Source organism: Abramis brama, assembly GCF_963993115.1.
Source record: "Abramis brama genome assembly, chromosome: 22".
In the NCBI taxonomy this organism is placed as follows: Eukaryota; Metazoa; Chordata; class Actinopteri; order Cypriniformes; family Leuciscidae; genus Abramis; species Abramis brama.
This window is the reverse complement of record NC_139984.1, coordinates 10,718,959-10,736,592: the sequence shown is the minus strand read 5'-3', so window position 1 is coordinate 10,736,592 and position 17,634 is coordinate 10,718,959. Positions and strand designations below refer to the sequence as shown.

At 39.0% G+C, this 17,634-nt stretch overlaps 2 protein-coding genes across 4 annotated transcripts in view; both read right to left on the bottom strand.

Moving 5' to 3' along the window:
• Positions 1–1,191: 1,191 nt before the first annotated feature.
• Positions 1,192–8,406, bottom strand: lmod3 (leiomodin 3 (fetal)). Of its 2 annotated transcripts, none has more exons than XM_084098915.1 (4): positions 7,402–8,406; positions 6,550–6,821; positions 4,729–6,243; positions 1,192–1,607 (listed from the first exon to the last, which is right to left on the bottom strand). In XM_084098915.1, exons 1-4 carry the CDS (start codon positions 7,580–7,582, stop codon positions 1,560–1,562), a joined length of 2,016 nt encoding a protein of 671 aa, XP_083955041.1. In that variant the 5' UTR covers positions 7,583–8,406; the 3' UTR covers positions 1,192–1,559. The 2 variants fall into 2 exon arrangements, with proteins under 2 accessions (XP_083955041.1, XP_083955040.1); XM_084098914.1 differs by having other exon boundaries at positions 4,729–6,246; positions 7,402–8,403.
• Positions 8,407–10,074: 1,668 nt separating this feature from the next.
• Positions 10,075–17,634, bottom strand: part of zbtb46 (zinc finger and BTB domain containing 46) — a 75,891-nt gene continuing 68,331 nt past the window's right edge. For both annotated transcript variants that reach the window (XM_084098913.1, XM_084098912.1), the window contains 2 exons: positions 15,498–15,673; positions 10,075–12,141 (listed from right to left, as the gene is read on the bottom strand). In XM_084098913.1, the coding sequence (XP_083955039.1) occupies positions 11,716–12,141; positions 15,498–15,673 (602 nt within the window). In that variant the 3' untranslated portion in view covers positions 10,075–11,715. The remainder of the gene's footprint in view (positions 12,142–15,497; positions 15,674–17,634) is intronic.

Genomic DNA, 17,634 nt, shown 5'->3' with positions numbered 1-17,634 from the left:
CACAGGACAGACTCAATGACGGCCGAGTAGAACTGTGTCCGCAGCTCCGGTGGCTCAGCTGGTGAAGGGAGTTCAGTCTCTGATGGGCCTTTTTCACAATGGAGTCAATGTGAGTGTCCCACTTCAGGTCCTGAGAGATGGTGTTGGCCAGGAACCTGAATGACTCCACTGCTCCTCAGTGCTGCTCATGATGGTGAGTGGGGGAGTGCTGGGGGGTTTCTCCTGAAGTCCAGGAACGCAGCGGGGGACATCACACTGCTCCAGTGATCTGTTGAAGATCTGTGTGAATATTGGGGCCAGTGTCAGCAGTGCAGACTTCTATACAGGCAGGTGAAACACGTCTGCGCCAGGTCTTCTGTTTTTTTGAAAACTCTGCTCACGTCCTCCACACAGACCTTAAGCGCGGGGTTGCAGGAGGTGTTGGTGTATGTGTGAAGTGCAGATCAGAGCGGGTGTGAGGTATGAGACGGGGCTTTTCAAATCGGCAGTAAAGCACATTCAGATCCTCAGCCAGTGGTTGTTTCTCCACAGATTCACTGTAAAAAGTGAACAGTTGGATCAACTTAAAAAAATTTATCGTGAAAAACGTGATAATTTAAGTTGAGAAAACTTAATTTCTTTAGGTGTTACCAATTGAAGTAATTTTTTTAAGTTGATCCAACTGTTCACTTTTTACAGTGTTGTGGGGTGGTGTCTTGTACATGGTGATGTTCCTCAGACCTGTCCAGACTGACTCCGGGTCGTTGGCTGAGAACTGGTTTGCTAAATCATGTTAATGCAGATGATTTCAATCTTTCTCAGGTTAAGAACCCTTTGGTGGATAAAGATATGGATATATTGTTTAACACTAAGTGTGCATATTAAGCCTGGCCTATAATAACGGGGCCTACCATAATAAGTTGTTTATGTACTTTGCTATGTTGTTTAAATTGCATTAAATAATCATTACTGATGTACAAGTCGAATTTAGCTTCTTGACTGTAGCTTTGGTTAAAGATCAAATGTATTTTTGCTTAATGCAATATTTTTTTCATAAATTAGTTTGAGATCAAACAGTAATTGGCTGCCCCTTGTGTAGGAAGAGGAATGTAACTGAGAAAAAAAGCACTTACCGAAAACAAAACAAATGTTACTGCATTTACATAATTATCTTAATAACAGTCACTAGAAAAACAAGAAAAAGTCCAGAGTGACATTTACACTGTTAAGTTTATTAACACTATAAATACATGAACACAATTTCAGACAAGCAAAAGAATACTTTTACCATGTGCATTATGTGTAGCCAAAAAACATTCAGACATTTAGAGATGGGGTTAATATAAATAGATGCGCATGTTGAATTTTACAGTTCAGGACATCATCAAAGTGCCCACCGTGTTTTGGCTTATTATTATGCAACTGCTGTCTCTTATTACGTAACACTACTCTCTCCATTACTTGAGGAGCACCATGGAATCATTTGGCCACATGAACTTCCCCATTTCCATGATCTGTGTGATGTTGGCCTGCCCTGTCCCTCTGTGTGGTCTCTCTCTCTCTGAAGTCATGAGTGTGGCTCAGAACAGACTGGTTTCGCTTGACTCCAGGATTTTTGGAAGAGGTACCTGTGGGTGTGAAACAAACATAAGCTCTTTTGAAATTATATTAACACAACACTGGTACTACTTTCTTGGACCATCAGTACATTTCAAGATCACTGACAGCTTTTCAGTTGACATCACAATATCAAAGTAAATAAAATAACAAAGATATGTCTGCGTAAAAGGAAACAACTCTCCTCAATGGGGTTGTCACAATATCATAAAAATGTCTTATGATACTATACCAGCTGATGAAGTATCACGGTTCCAAGTAGTATCACGATACAATTCAGTATTGTGTTAATTCATTGTTCAAATCTACAAAATGAACCACATTTTCATACATACTGGCTATTGTTACTAATCAAATGAAATCAGTGTAAACAAAATCCATCTTAGCTCTGCACAGTATAGCACAGAAGCTGCATGAAGTGATATTAAGATGTGGCATTAATGCATTTACGCTGCAATTAAAATCGCATCAATGATGTTATGAGCTTAATGTTTTGAATATAAAACTGATTATAGAAATATAAAAAGTTGAAAAAATAAATAAATAATAGGCCTACTTTTAAAATGGGAAACAAAAACCGCCCGTAGGTGGCAGCAAGTCTCTACTTTAAAAAACAAAACAAATCTAAAATGTTTTTTTAATTTTATTTTGCTCACACTAGCACGACCATTCAAATTCTTGGGGGTCAGGGACGGACGCACAATGAGTAATCTATGCCGAACCATAAAGCAGTGCTTCTCAATTGATAGTTTATATATGTGTGTTTTGCAGTTCTGATACTGCTGTGTAAAAACTATGCTAAATGCAAAGTTAGCATGGAAAAATGAATGGCAAGTCAGCTTTTAAAAAGAAGAATTCATGTTTCATAGAATCTAGAGAGTGTTTCATAGAAGCATAGACTTCATAGTCTTCATAGAAGCCAGTCAAATGCAAAAACTACACAAGGGGAAAGAAAATACCTTGAAATTACCTTAAAATACCTACAAATTATTGAAACAATATCATTTACAAAATTATACATTTTTCTAGATTCAGATTAGGGACACTAACGGTTAATCGAAGATCGATTAATTGTCGATAATTATTTAATCGATAACTTATCGATAGTCGAAGGTCATCATTAGATTGTGTAATTTTGAGGTGTGTGCGGCTCATGGGCAAAACACGTACAGCAGACACACAGGGAAGAATGAAGCAAGCACGCCGTAGTTACGTATTACTTTAATCGCTCTTGCTGTACTTTGATGTCACACACCGATCCGTCTGCGCGGTGTCAAGTCGAACACACTTAGGGCCTGATTTACTAAACAGGGCAAATTAGCGTGAGAGCGCAATCCCACAAAAGCGCCGATGGGAGTGGAAAGTTCTACGCATGATCTACTGACGACACACAAATTAAAGAACACAAGATTCAGCCGGATCATTTCAATAATGACCAACGCAATCTACCAAGAGCAGCGCAAATTAGCGTCTGGTTTAAGACATGCTATTTTGGGGGGCGTTAAATAATGGCACAAATACCAGTAAATTGATGAGTGCAAACCTTAGTAAATCTCCTTGTTTTGTTTATTTAAAAACTCTCTTCCCATTAATTTTGCGTCTGAAAGGGAAACTCCTACAAATGCATATGCAATAAGGTCAGCCGCAAAAATAACCCTGTCCATGCTTTTTCAGCGCAAATTTTTCACTGCGTGTCTTTAATAAATCCTGAGAGTAGTTTTTTGCCGCCAATAGAGGGTTTGCGCTGGTGCAAGCTGTAAGTAAATCTAATGTCTTCAAGCCATGCAACGGATTAGGTAAGCTAGCTGTTTATTTAGAAACATAATTAAGCAAGAGTCAAAAAACCCTTGAAAGTGATTTTACTGAACAAAATAATTACTTAGTTGTGTAAACGCCAAAATAAAAGTACATCGAATAAACAAGTAATAAGATTCTGGTGGATGAGTAATGGTTTTCCAGCTCTATTTCAGCTGTGCGCTCCTATTCTATGGCCCACGATAAATAAAAACCTGCCAGTCTGAGCGATCAAACCAATCCAAGCACACTCTAGCTGTAAAACAGTGTCAGATTGGTCTCTACACATCTTCCCTATCCACTATCCCTATCCTATCCCACCACCCCCGAAATCCAGTTTCCATTGGTTGAACGTTCAAATGACGTTGGAAAACACTGCATTATAATTGCAACATGATCCGATCCTGTAAGTTCTATAGCTTTAGCCAAGCAGCCTGTCATGCCACTCCGGGATCTATGCATTGTCTTATGTTGTGTTTGGGCTCGCTCGAGACCATCTGTTTCAAATAAAGATATACAATCTACTATGGTTTACTAATGTTTCGTGAAGGTACAAACAAAAACCTGGCGCAAAATATATACATGGCATCATATGGATACTGTTTACACATGCGTCAGCGGCTCTATTTCATACAATTCTTGGTATAGTTTGGTCTAACTGAAACAAATACGTTTGTTGTATTGCTTGTTGAGACCTTTCAACGATACATGACACAAGTTAGCCTATATACAATGATTTTACAGATCACATTTTCATGTAAAGCAGTTATTTTTTCACTCTATGAAAATAGAGCACATCTAATAAGCACCTATATTCACTGTAAAACCAAGCTTCTATGCTTTAAAACGGCAGCTATTTTGTGTTGGTTAAGCAAGTGGTTGTCAAGTAATGTGATAACTTAGTAGCGCCCCCTCTGCCCGCTTTGGATTTAAGAGATTGGTTATCGATTAACCGATTGTTAATTTAAACAACATTAGATTATGGGAATTTATGTAAATTGGCATCCCTAATTCAGACGATGCCTTGTTATTAATTTTGTATGTATGTAGGCTTGTGTAGTTCATAATAACATTAATACATAAACAAAGAAACGTTAATACTGTACATAATATATTGTTTGATTTTTATGGACATTTTTGTACTGTGTTGACTTTCCCCTTGATCAGAGTCCTGAAGCAAGACCAGTTGAGAACCACTGCCATAGAAGACCTTAGTGTGCCCCCATTGTTAAAAGAACAACAGTTCCCAGTTGTCCCTCCCTGACAATGGCCCCCACTCAAGCTTGTGCACACAGCAACCAATTAATTGTTAACTTGAGAGACTTCAACACTACATACCGCTTTGAGATAAGCCACGTTGCTCTGCCGAATCTCGCTGAGCAACTGATCCCGAGGTGTTGGGTCCACTTTAGGTGGCTGTCGCCTCCGAGGAACCGGCTTTAGAGTCTTTATCATATCTTTCAGGTTGGCTCTCTCATCTGCAGGTCCTTCTCTTGCCGTGCTTCTTTGTTTAGGAACACTCCTCAGCTGAACATTAGCTCTTCCCTCTTTCCACTCATCCCTTTGGTTCAGTTCCAGAAGTGGATCCCTTCGTTTTGGAGTCTTTTTCAGTTGTACTTCCTTTAAGGGGTTTCCTGTGTCTGAACTTCGAGGACGTTGTTGTGGGTCAAGATATTGAGTCTTGCGGAGCTGCTGAGGAGGACTTGGTTGTGGTGAAGGTTCAGGAGAACCTTCAGGACTCTCCTCAGCCCCATCTTGAGAGCCCTGCAGTAGGGACAATGGTATGTAGCCTCCTAGCATTTCCAACATGCCAGGGGGCAAGTTGAGAGAGTTCTCATACATCTCCATGACCTTCCTATGCTCTTTCATCTGCTGGAGCTTCTGGTCCTCCATTCTCTGCTGCCGCTGACGGTCCAAGTTTCTGGTTAGGAGATTGGTGACCACCATCCGAGGCCCAGGGAGTTCAAAGTGGTAGCCCATCTTCAGAAGAGTGTTGTTAGCCTTGAGGAGACGAGACACTTCCATTTCTGCATGGTGTCCTAGCATGTGCCTTTGGTTGTGGAAGCGGAGCTCAGTAAGTGTCTCATTGAACTGAAGGCAACGTATTATTGCCACAATCCCTTTTCCTGTGATGAAATTGGATTCGATATTTAGTGTGGTGATGCTTCTGTTCTCTCTGAGCATGTTAGCCAGAGCGAATGCCACGTTTTCGTCTGCGCCGGTGTTCGCGATGCTGAAGGTCTTAACGTGTCTGTTCTTCTTGAGAGCATTGACGTAATCAAGGAGCATTACTTTGGGAATGTTTTCAATGTTGTTGAGATTGACATCTGTGACAGAGGGGTTGTTGTTGTGGATCTTATCCAAAGTGGTCTCCAAATTCGTTTCATTCCCAGAAGGTCTTGCGGTCTTTTTAACAAAAGTACTTCCACCTAGGGCAAGTTTCGGGATCTTCAGCTTGGATATGACCCTTTCCTCTTTCTCGGGAACCCAGTTCTCATATGAAGAGGGAGCAGGTTCAGACTTGGTGGAATCAGCTTTCGTCTCCTCATTCGCTTTAGATTCTGTCTCATTAAGTTCTGATTGTTCTGTCTTTGCTTCAACTTTTGTATCTGCAACCTCTGGAGGCGGCTGTAAACCATCTTCTGAGGTCACTATGGCATCAAGTTCTATCTCGACAGGCTGCTTGCTTGCTTTGTCCTCTTCTTCAACCTCCATTATCACTTCTTCAGTCACTTCATCAACAAATACAACATCTCCCTCTCCTCCCTCAACCTCCTCAACGATCTCCTCATAGACATATTCCACCTCTTCAACTTTATCTTCTTCTTTTGCTTCAAGCTCCTCATCGGTTTTCTTCTGATGATGACAAATGGACAGAAGGGTCAAATCTGAAGAGTTGAACAACTTTTAAAGACTACAAATTATGAAACATTTAATCTCCAGCAACTTACTCAAAGCCTAAAAATAGAATGTCCTGTTTACAGCACAGTTGCTGTTTCAAAGCATTTGTTGTTGTGGTATTTTTGGCCTCCTGGTTGCAGCAGTTATAAATAGTCAAATTTGATGATTAATAATCAGAGTTCGAAGCACTTCAGCAAAACAGTTTATATGACGTGAAATGCTCTGAATGTAAACAACGCAAACAATAACTTGTCTTACCTGACTGGGTAATAGAGTTGTGGGAACTCTCTCCTCCTCCAGCATGCGTTTGGACTCTTTCTCCCAGTACATATATTCCACCAGTGATCTGTGATCAAATGATCCAGTGGGTGGTTTGTCAGTTTGGTCTCTCTGCCTCATTCCCACCGGCACTCTCTCGTCAGGAGCGATCTCTTCCATCTCACTCTGGAGCTGTTTGAGCTCCTCTGTCGAGAGGCCTGCCAGAATCTCATCCTCATCGATCTCTTCTTCTGACTGGGGCTCGCTGCAATCTGAAATAGAAAAAAATTTACACTGTAAAATAATCGTTAAAAAAAGTTAAACATAGTCACATTTATTTTTAAGAAAACAAGTAAATTCTATGTTGTGTTAAACCAATGAAAGCCGGATATCGGGCACAAATACCTTATGTATGCTGTTAAATAGCGGAGTAATTTCTGTGCCACTGACATCACCAAAACAGGTTTCTCAATCACTCTCCCTGCCTGATATTAGTCAGACAATCAAGGTAATAAAAATATACAAACTTGGACACATTTGGTCTGAAAATTGCAATAACTATCCCTTTAAGTGATATTACACATCTTGTACTGAATGTCAGGACAGCTAATATGTTCAGTACAACAACACGAATGCGAGCTTGATATTTCTTAAATATATTTTAAAGCTCCATTACTTAAAACTATACTACCACCAGATTTAGCACTGGTCTACTGGGAGTTAGTTAGAGATGGAGTAGGCTGAGTGTTAAACTCATTTTCTTTCAGCACCTCAGAGCTTTTTACAAAGATCACCTATTTTTTTCTCAAGATTAATGGCAACAAACGGCTGAATATATTAACAACAAAATACCTCGGACTGTCGTCTCATGAGAAGCGTCTCTCTGCCTCATTCCCAGCGGCACTCTCTCGTCAGGAGCAATGTCGTCCATCTCACTCTGGAGCTGTTTGAGCTCCTCTGCCGAGAGGCCTGCCAGAATCTCGTCCTCATCGATCTCCTCTGTGTATGACTCCTGATCCGTGTGCTCAGACATGTCCTCCTTAGTGTTTTCAAGAACTCAACTAAAGCCACTGGTTTCGAAGCACAGCGAGCGTCGTGGCAGGACTCAAGGCCTTATGCCGCATGTACGATCTAAAATAACCTCCATTCAACAGAGGGGATGGTATTTATGGAACAAGTGGGGAGATACAGACATAGACTTTTTTCAGCAACTTGAGTCAGCTGGTCCGTCCCCTGAATTTCAACATGACAGACTAGAGAGAGAGAGAGTAGGGTGGAGAAAAACAGCAGCAGGTGGACATGCCAGTCAAGCGGCCCCGGTGGCTCAGACGCTAACTTCAGCTACAAACATTTTATTTAACTGGAATTACAGGATGACCAAAGAAAAATAGACATTGTAAACCCGGCTGTTTGAAAGGCCAGTAAAACAGGCCTGTTCCATGTGTTAAAAAGCTGCGTACCATCAGCACTAGAAATATATCGTGATTTGACCCCTAATCCTCCACAGTTCTATGAGGACAGAAATAAAATCTGTCTGATGTTGAACAGGCGGTCAGGAAAAGCAGGCTGATGTAGGATGGAAAGACTCCACAAACATTAGTGTTGTTGTCTAGCGTTGGAGGAAAAATACTCGAGCAAGTGTAGTTTGTCGGAAATGTTTGGAATGCTAAAATTGCATATTGACAGTTTCAAAAATCAAAAATTAAAAATAAGTGTGTGTTGACAGTCACCTTAAAATACAAATATTGCATAATCACAATATCCACTCATTTTATAATATTACACCAGGAAAACAGGGCATCCCATTAAAGTGTTCTTGGTGATCCCTTTATAGATGGCATTCAGTATATTCTAAATCTGTATCATTTGTGTCACAGATCAAGACCAACAAAGACTAATAGTCTTTTATTTGCGTTGAATAATCATCAAACATTTTTTGAAGGTTAGCTATAAATATACTAACGGAAACAGCTTAAATTATTTATTTATGCCCACAAAGATTATATAAACTGACATGATATCCATGTTCTTCCTTACTTTTACAAACTTGAATCAATGAATAGTAATAATCCTAGAAACAATCTTTCAATGGCATCATTTTTCCTGTCTCTTCAATAACATGCAACATATTCTTAAATAATGATGTTTATGTGTATGAAAATATAGTATCTGCATTTGACCCTTGTATCAGTTTCATTTTTTTCTTACATTAAAAACGCTCAACATGTTTTGAGCAATTACCATAATTCCCATGTAGAATTTTCTCCCACCTACACTAATTATACATCGATGTGTGTTGTAGTTATAATAATTCTGCAGTGTTGAAAAGAGGCTTATTGTTAGGTTGAAGCAAGAAGATTTGGTTTAACAGAAAGACATGAACACAAAGCCAGAAACACCATATTGTGCACCAGTATTGGCAGAATGTAATCTGTCTTTATAAAATGGTAAGCAAGGGCAAAACCTAGTTTTGCATGCATTCACAAACACTTGGAAAAAAAATAACACACTTGTATAGGCCAAGCACATCTTTTTGTTTTAGTATTCAACCTGTAGAAGTTCCTTGATTGTGAATCACTGAGAATTATAAAAGCTGAATTGGTGATGGATTCAAATAATGTGATCCATTTTCTTTTTAAATTCCAACAGATTTTATTTCAATTAAAGGTAAAGAACACAATAAATTAAACAAACAGGAAAAAAGCTAAATGTCCAATCGTTTGGAGGGATTTGGATAGCAACTGTGCCTGGCACTTAGACCAGTGACATTTGAGGTCTAAAGCTTGCACAAATACTCTTTGCCAAGCATACATTTCCCATAATTCCACATGACAGTGGCCAGCCTTCTAAATTCAGATACAGGGCGATGGCATACAGTAGAGCACATTCATTAAAACTTGAGCATGTTTCCAAGGGCAACAGAATTAAAGCTGCGATTCTTCTTTAAAAATGTACTTTCAAGTGATGGCCCTTCATAACACAACACCATAATCTGTGCTTTCTCAAAGTAGAGGGGAAAATAATGGAATCAACCAAGCAAATCACTGTTTGATCAAAGCTTTGCACCTGTACACCAAATCGAAACAAAAGCACTAAATGTATACAAAGTATACCGGATTATTATTTTTTGGTATAATATTCATTACTTAGTGTACGTTAGTAATATAGAAGCGTGTGCTGCTGTATATACCTTTCTGTCCAACACTTAAGTTAAGCTCTCAGAAGGATCATCCTTCAAAAATAAAATGTGAAAAAATGTTCTCAAATATCACTCAGAAATGCATGGAACTGGCACAATATAATAACTTCTGAAAGCCACATGGCTTGCTGTCCATAGAAAGGCAAGATTGGAAAGTTTTACACTGTTTTTCAAGAAAGGAAATGTAAAAATGAAACAGATAATAAAGCTTAGCCTCCAGCACTTAATAATAATAATAATAACAATAATTATAATGATAATAACAATAAGAATTACAACAATATCAACAGTAACCATAATAATTAAAATTTGTTAATCATAACAAGTAAAGCATAATAAAGCGTTTTATTCCCATTGTCAAAGATTCTGGCACAGATTGTTAAAACAATGAATAAAAAGACATTCATGAACCCGGTCCTACACACACACACACACACACACACAAACAAACAAAGTGTCAAACAGAATGGTAAGGATGTGTAAAAAGACTAGACAATCTCTCTCTCTCACACAAACTAAATAAATAACCATTTAATCCCAATAAGTGAACAGCAATTTCACTACAGCACACATCAATCCCCAGGGTCTCATTACAAAGCGTCTTTGTGTTTCGTCATTTCGAATGGACTGACAACAAAAGAAAGCTGTGGTTCACTGATTAAGAAATCGATGCATATTTCTGAATATTCCAGAAGTTAGAGCAATAAATATTTAGTGGGAAGGCATGATATCTCCGTCACATCACACGGCTTTAAGATTTCAGAGGCAGACTCAGTACAGTACAATGGCAAGGCTGCGAGGAAACGCGAAATACGTAAAAAGAGGGACGAGAGGAGAGAGTCTGAAAGCGCTTCAGTAAAGGCTTTTGAATGATGTGAAACACCCCCCCCCCACACACACACACCAAACCTACAAAATACACACATTTGCATACAGGTTTTGTTTTTTGTTTTTGTCTTATAAACACGCCACACTGGAAACCTTCTGTATAAAACCAAACCCATCCCTGACTGTGTCCACTATGGAATGCAAATAATGAGGAAATATTATATTAAATCTACTCGTATACTCTCTCTCCTCCAGTCTCTCTCCTTTGCCATTGCTGAAGACTCGTTTTCTCTCCCATAATAGAGAGAATAAAGATTGTTGAGAACTAGAAAGATTCGTTTCTGCATAGTGTTCACCCACCTTCCCCACAACCGTTCTTTGTCGAAAACACAAAATCAACATCTCACTTATATGTATCTATATACATGATTTCCCCCTTGATATAAATGTTTAGGAATGAAAATTGCAACCAAATAAAACATTACAAGGCATACATAATAATTAGCAAACCTAGCACAAATGTTCATATATAACAGTCATAAGGACATACTGCGTATCCTTAAAGGTAGGTGCGGTCACCATATTCATCTATGTAAATTGGAATAAAAATGTAAACCACAGAAACAGGGAATCAATAGGAATCTAGTCAACGTTTAAAGTGCAAGTCTGTTGCAGTTTCTCTTCGCAGAAAACAACAATGTGCCAAAAAACTGGTGCAAGTCTTCTGACGTGAACTGCTGCGCAATAGATTCGCCAGCGCCCCCTGGTGGCAGCTGACTATATGGCAAGAGCACATCTTTCGTACACTTTTTCTGTCTGACCCATCGAAGCATGGTACTGATTTTGGACAATCTCCCAAGACAACACAATCTCTTTTGTCTGAAGAAATAGCAAACACATACACAGAAACCCGTTTGGTCCTCAAGGAAGAAAGGAGACAAACTGAAGCCTGGGTCAGAAGCATATGGAGTCGGGGCGAGAAGACTCTCCATTGTCTCTCCTTTGGCAGCCATGTGGGCATCTCAAGGATCTCTCTGTATCCGGCTCCAACCAGATCCTGAGATCCGAGTGCCTCACCTTAAGCGTATCTCCTTACAGGAACAGGTGGTCGACCTTGGAATAAGGATTCAGGCATTGGACTAGGAGATCCAACTGAAGTCTTTCTCGCTTCCCGCTCTGGCATCTCCTTCCAGAGCCGAGTCACTTTCCTCTTTGCCATCGTCTATTGCTCTGTCGTCTCGCTGCGACATCCCTGAGCCGGCTCGCCATTTCCCGTTCTCCTCCTCGCCTTCACCTTCTCCCATCAGCTCGGCCTCCACCATCATCTCCTCTTCCCCGTCTCCGTCGGCGGTGTCATCAGGGAAACGGTGGTCCCCGGGATACAAGAGTTCCTCTTCTGGGGAGCCGTCCTCGCCGTTCTGGTCCAGCAGGGCAGCCATGCCTCGACCCGAGCAGTCTGCGCAGACGCCGTGGCGTCGAGAGCCATGTTTGATGCCCACGCTGGCGGCCGACATGAAGACGCGACTGCATACTTTACACACGTACTTCTTGTCCTTACTGTGCACCTGAGAAAGAGTGATAACGCATTGTTGAGAGACAGCAATTCATGTCTTTTACAAAAAAAGTACTGTGGCAAAACCATTATAACACCATAGTACAACTAAAGCTATAAGATACGAGAGGCTTACAGTGACCCTGTTTGAGCCTGGAATTAAAGGTATAGTTCCCACAAAAATGAAAATTCTGTCATCATTTACTCATCCTCATGCCGGTCCAAACCCGTAAGACTTTCGTTCGTCTTCCGAACACAAATTAAGATCTTTTTGAAGAAATCAGAGAGCTTTCTGTCCCTCCATTGACAGCTACGTAACTACTACGTTGATGCTTCAAAAAGTTCATAAAGAGATCATAAAACTAATCCATATGAATTGAGTGGTTTAGTTCAATTCAGTCTGTTCATCATATAAAGCGATCGAGTCTCTTAAGATATTTGGACTAAACCGCCTAATTCATATGGATTCTTTTTACGATCTCTTTATGAACTTTTTGAAGCATTAACGTGGTAGTTGTGTAGCTGTCTATGTCAGCAAGCTCTCAGATTTCATCAAAAATATCTTCATTTGTGTTCTGAAGATGAGCGAAAGTCTTACGGGTTTGGAACGACTTGAGGGTGAGTAAATAATGCAAGAATTTTCATTTTTGGGTGAACTATCCCTTTAAGATGTTTCTCAGGTGATCTGTGGCTGGTTGCAAACAAGTTAGTCATCTAATTTTCTCTTCAGCAGTGGTCACGACTCACAATTTTAAGTCATGAGGTAGAATGGTCCAATTTGAATTCGGAAAAGTGGCTGTAATGCAACATTTTGGATGCAAACTGCGTAAAACACCAAGGAAGAAGAATCTGTAAAGTGACTGTGTTTATGCAATAGGCCCCTGATCACAGGTGGACAGTGTTAAAAACGGGGTCCGACAGGCTATTTTGAGGTCGGGAAACACTCAAATTATATTTGTTAATAGTCAAAATTGCATGTGACCACACTGGATTTATACAACCACAACAGTTAATCATGCACAGCCAAAGTTCAGTTAATACAGGTACGGTTAACAAGCAAGTTAATGAGATTTTTGCTCAACATGACATGCCAAAGCAACAGCAATATAAAACACCCCAGTGCTCAATAAATAGTTTGATATATTAAGAATAATTCTTTCACCAAATAATATAATTTCCCAACCTTTTTATCCTTAATTGTACCCCAGAGCTCCTTCAGTACTTGAACTTAATCAATAGAAACCAGAAATGTGTTTCTCTTTTACCTTAATTTACACTGGATATCATTTAGCATAATCAGTAATATTAAAGCTACACCATGTAACTGGTTGTGTTTTGGCTCTGCTCTGTGTGGATGAATGTAGTTTGAGGCAAAGGTGTACACAGATAGAGGACATCAGAACCAATGGACAAATAAATTGTAGTTATTTAGTTTTTACCATTTTGCAAGACCCATGGTCAATTTTTCTAGTTTGTTGTGACAACAAATGTTCAGCTTTACACTGCCCAGAGCCAGAGTCACTATTCTCTGTGGACGGACATGATGTGACATGCATGGTTGAATGATGGATTTTTACCCCGAATCCATACAAATCATTATTATATTACTTCTATACTACAAACAATCACTACTGTGGGTAAAGACAGTATTCAGACTCACCAAGTAGCTTCCTCTCATCTGTTATTTTAAACTGCATTTGGTTTGATATTGTTTTGAGATATATTGTTGTAATTTTAATCTTTTGAAAGGTTCACAAAACAAAACTTTGCCAGTAGCCTCAAGAACCTGCTTCAGTACGTCTTAGGTAAAGCCCTGGTTGGGAATCACTGATATACAGCAGTTAATTAGGCTATTTACAGTTGCCTAGCAACATGCCACATTCATGTAGAATGTACATTTTATCCACAATTTATCTGCACTTTATAATGGCTTTGAACCACTGATCTATATAAATGACTGGACTGCTCATGACGTCATAAAAAGTGAAGCCACCGCTTCATAATATACATGCTTCACAACTTATTCAGACAAATGCCGCTGACTGCGTATGGATTTAAAGACATGATCGTGCACGGTAAACCTTTTTAATATAATATAGTGCAATTTAGTAATGGGATTGTATGTATTATAATATTTATTGTATATTCTGATAATAATCCCAGATATACGTTCATGCCTAATATTTCCTGCATAATAAAAATGTAGACACACCCATCTTAATGATTTCTATATATCGCTTATTCTACCCGAAAAGACCATAAACATTACAGATAACGTTCAAAGTATCAATTAATGTACATACATATATCTTACAAAGATATGTGCGAGTGATTTGCTGCAAATCGGGTGATTTTAGCTCAATGTTTTAAGAGAAGGAGAATCGTAAGATGGCGCTCGAACATTTCCAGTGGCAATGAGAAATCCAGTCATTTATATAGTGCTTTGAACACATTTACATTTAGGCATTGAAAATATGCTTTTATCCAAAGCGGCTTACAATGGATTCAAAGTAATCAAGACCTTGACATTGCTAATGCCGCGCTCTACTGTGGTACATTCACTTTATTAGCGTTACATGTATACATGTACTGTGCTAACATGTCTAACAGCAGCAAACTGTGTATCCACCGTCATGGCTTGCTTCACAGGAGAAAAGAAGCATTTCAGCCAAGTACAGTCTCTTATGCAGACCTTTGAATTTTTCACCACATTTTAAGGAAGCGTTGACAACATGCGGCGGTGTAGCATATCGGGTGCGATCCATCATGCTGCGGATCATGAATTAAGCAATGTTTAGGTGTTAAACGTTTCAGCGCTAAGCAGAAGCAGCGCTGTCTGTTATCATGTCACACTATTACAGGCCCTTTGATATGCTCAAAACCAGAGCTAATTTCTGTGGCACGTCGCTTAGCCACACAGAGACCAAGAACGTGCCAAAGCATGTTTATGAGTGCCTCCCATGAGATGATACAGTAAATGCAGGCTTTAAGAAAGAGAAAAGGAGAGGAGGTGTTAAAAGACTCCTGGCAATAAGGGCAGAGAAAAACTGAGATAAGAGGGGTTTATGGGATATGGCAGAATCTTGTGTTTAATAGGGGCCCACTAGAGACTCGAATGTCTCCCACACAAACATCTTTACAAAAAGCACATATGCTGTTTAGTCTTTCAAAAAAATAAAGAATTAAATGTTTAACCATGTGCTTCAAAATTTGTAATATTTAATAAAGAGCATTTTATTTTGAGGTGTATTTACATCCACATTGCTTCCACAGTGTTATGCAGTGCCGTGTACTTTTAGTGGCGTATACTTTAGTGTTTGCTCCAGTTGCTCCGCGCTCACTGCCGCCCCCTGTTGGTACTGCACTCACCAGCGTGTGGCGTTTCATGTGCTCCCTCCGCGTGAACTTCTTCCCGCAGATCTCACAGGGATACGGCCTCTCGCCCGTATGCGAGCGCATGTGCCTCTTCAGGATGCACTGGTGCATGGCGGAAAAACTGCAGTACGGGCACTTAAACTTCTTCCTGATCACTGTGAAGTCGTTTACTGTGGATAGAGATGAAGAGATGTGAGGAGAGCTGATCAGAGTATGAACACATGCAGGTTAAGCCACTGGAAGTATGAGAGTTAATATGTGAGAAGTGTTAAAGCCCTGCACAAGGCATTAATGCCAAACCTACTTACCAAAGCACTGGGCTAATCTCTCTCTCTTTCTCTCTCTATTGGATAGAATGACTTTAATTAACAGCCGCCATTGCTGCATTAACATTATGAGTTGATTCGTGTTAACCCTAATTATTTTAATGGGTGGTGTTTGGGCTTCTTCTCATTTTAGCATTTTGTAAAGCCACAAAGGATGAAAGAAGAAAAAAATCTACATCAGAATGAGCCAACTGTAATGTTAAGGTCATGAAAAGTAAGGACACATATTTTGCTTTAAAATGCCCATTTTTTGTACCATTCAGTTTTCCAGTTTCCGCCACTGAATAAAAATAAAAAAAAGTTATTTTTTTTCTCAGAATTGCGTGATATAAAGAGTTTGTGAGATAAAAAGTCACAATTACATTTTTTATTTAGTGGCGGAAACAAGCTTCCATAGCATTGTAACATTATTTTTATGACAATTAAACATTTATCAACCCCAAATGTTACATTTCTGTGATGCAGAAATTTGGCCGTTTGTAAACATTATTCAATACATTAGATATACTATTGTTCATCAATTTATGTTTATTTATAATACATTAATGTTCATTTATAAAATTAAAAATGTATCTATGTAGCAATTAACTACAGCTTTAAAAAAAATAAAAAGTTGCCAGCCATAGCCAGTGTTTTTGACCATTTTCACAAAAATGTCATGGCCCCGAAAATATTTTGTTGTCTGAATATCTGAACATGCAATATGTCAAAAGAAAGAACAGAGCTTCTGCTTTAAAAAAAAAAAAAAACTATTTTATTCTCCCCTCATGCATTCCTTTTGTATCAACACTAGAATGTGGACAAGTTTCATAAAAATAAAATAAAAATAAAAAAAGCGCAAAAAACTGAGAAAATCAAGTTTTTGTCAAACACTACTTCCAGATCAGATTCAGAAGGATGATAAAAACACAGATGGAGTCCATCAACACCCCTAATGCTTCACAGTCCTATAGCTCGTCCTGGGTTGACATTTCATTCACTGCAGTAACATAAGGCAGTTTTGATTTATATGCTGTAATGTCGATGATTGCGTTATTTTACATATGCATTACAGCAGGGCTGCCAACTCTCACTCATTCACCGTGAGACTCACGCTATTGACACTTTTCACACACTCACGCCACACATCCATTTTCTCACGCAGAGAAAAATCGCGAAGCAAAGAGGACACGGAGACCGACAGACAAGACAGAGCAGGTTACTTATGATATATATATAAAAAAATCTCAGCTCTCATATTCTGTCAATTCTATTACGAAATTCAAACCATAAATACCTTTTTGGCGCTTGTAAATGTGACGTGACCGATCCCAAGCGGCACGCGAACCGATCATCTCTACTAGCTAATAGTAATTAAACACGAACGAACACTGTTTAAAGATACAGTACAACTTACCGAAATGTATATTCCTCATATATCGATCAATCAGTGTTTTTCAATCGTGGAAAGGGGTCAATAAAACAGCTGGACAACAATTATGCCACATAGGCTACCATGTAGCCTACCTCAGGAAAGCCATTTAATGACCATAATATAGCCTATAGCTCTTTAGTTGGCTAGAAAAAAGAGCTATAGAGAGTATTTTGCTAAATATGTGCACTATATTACATATTTATTATATTTTTACTTATATCATTAAATAAAGTTGTTATTATAATAAAAAATGCATTGTTTTTTAATAATCCTTAAATAATACTACCAGCTGATAGGGCTTTCTGTATGTTTACAGCATTAGGTGAGGTTTTTTTTTTTTCTTGAGAAAAATGAATGCCTATCTTGTGTACCTAATATTTATGCTGTAGTG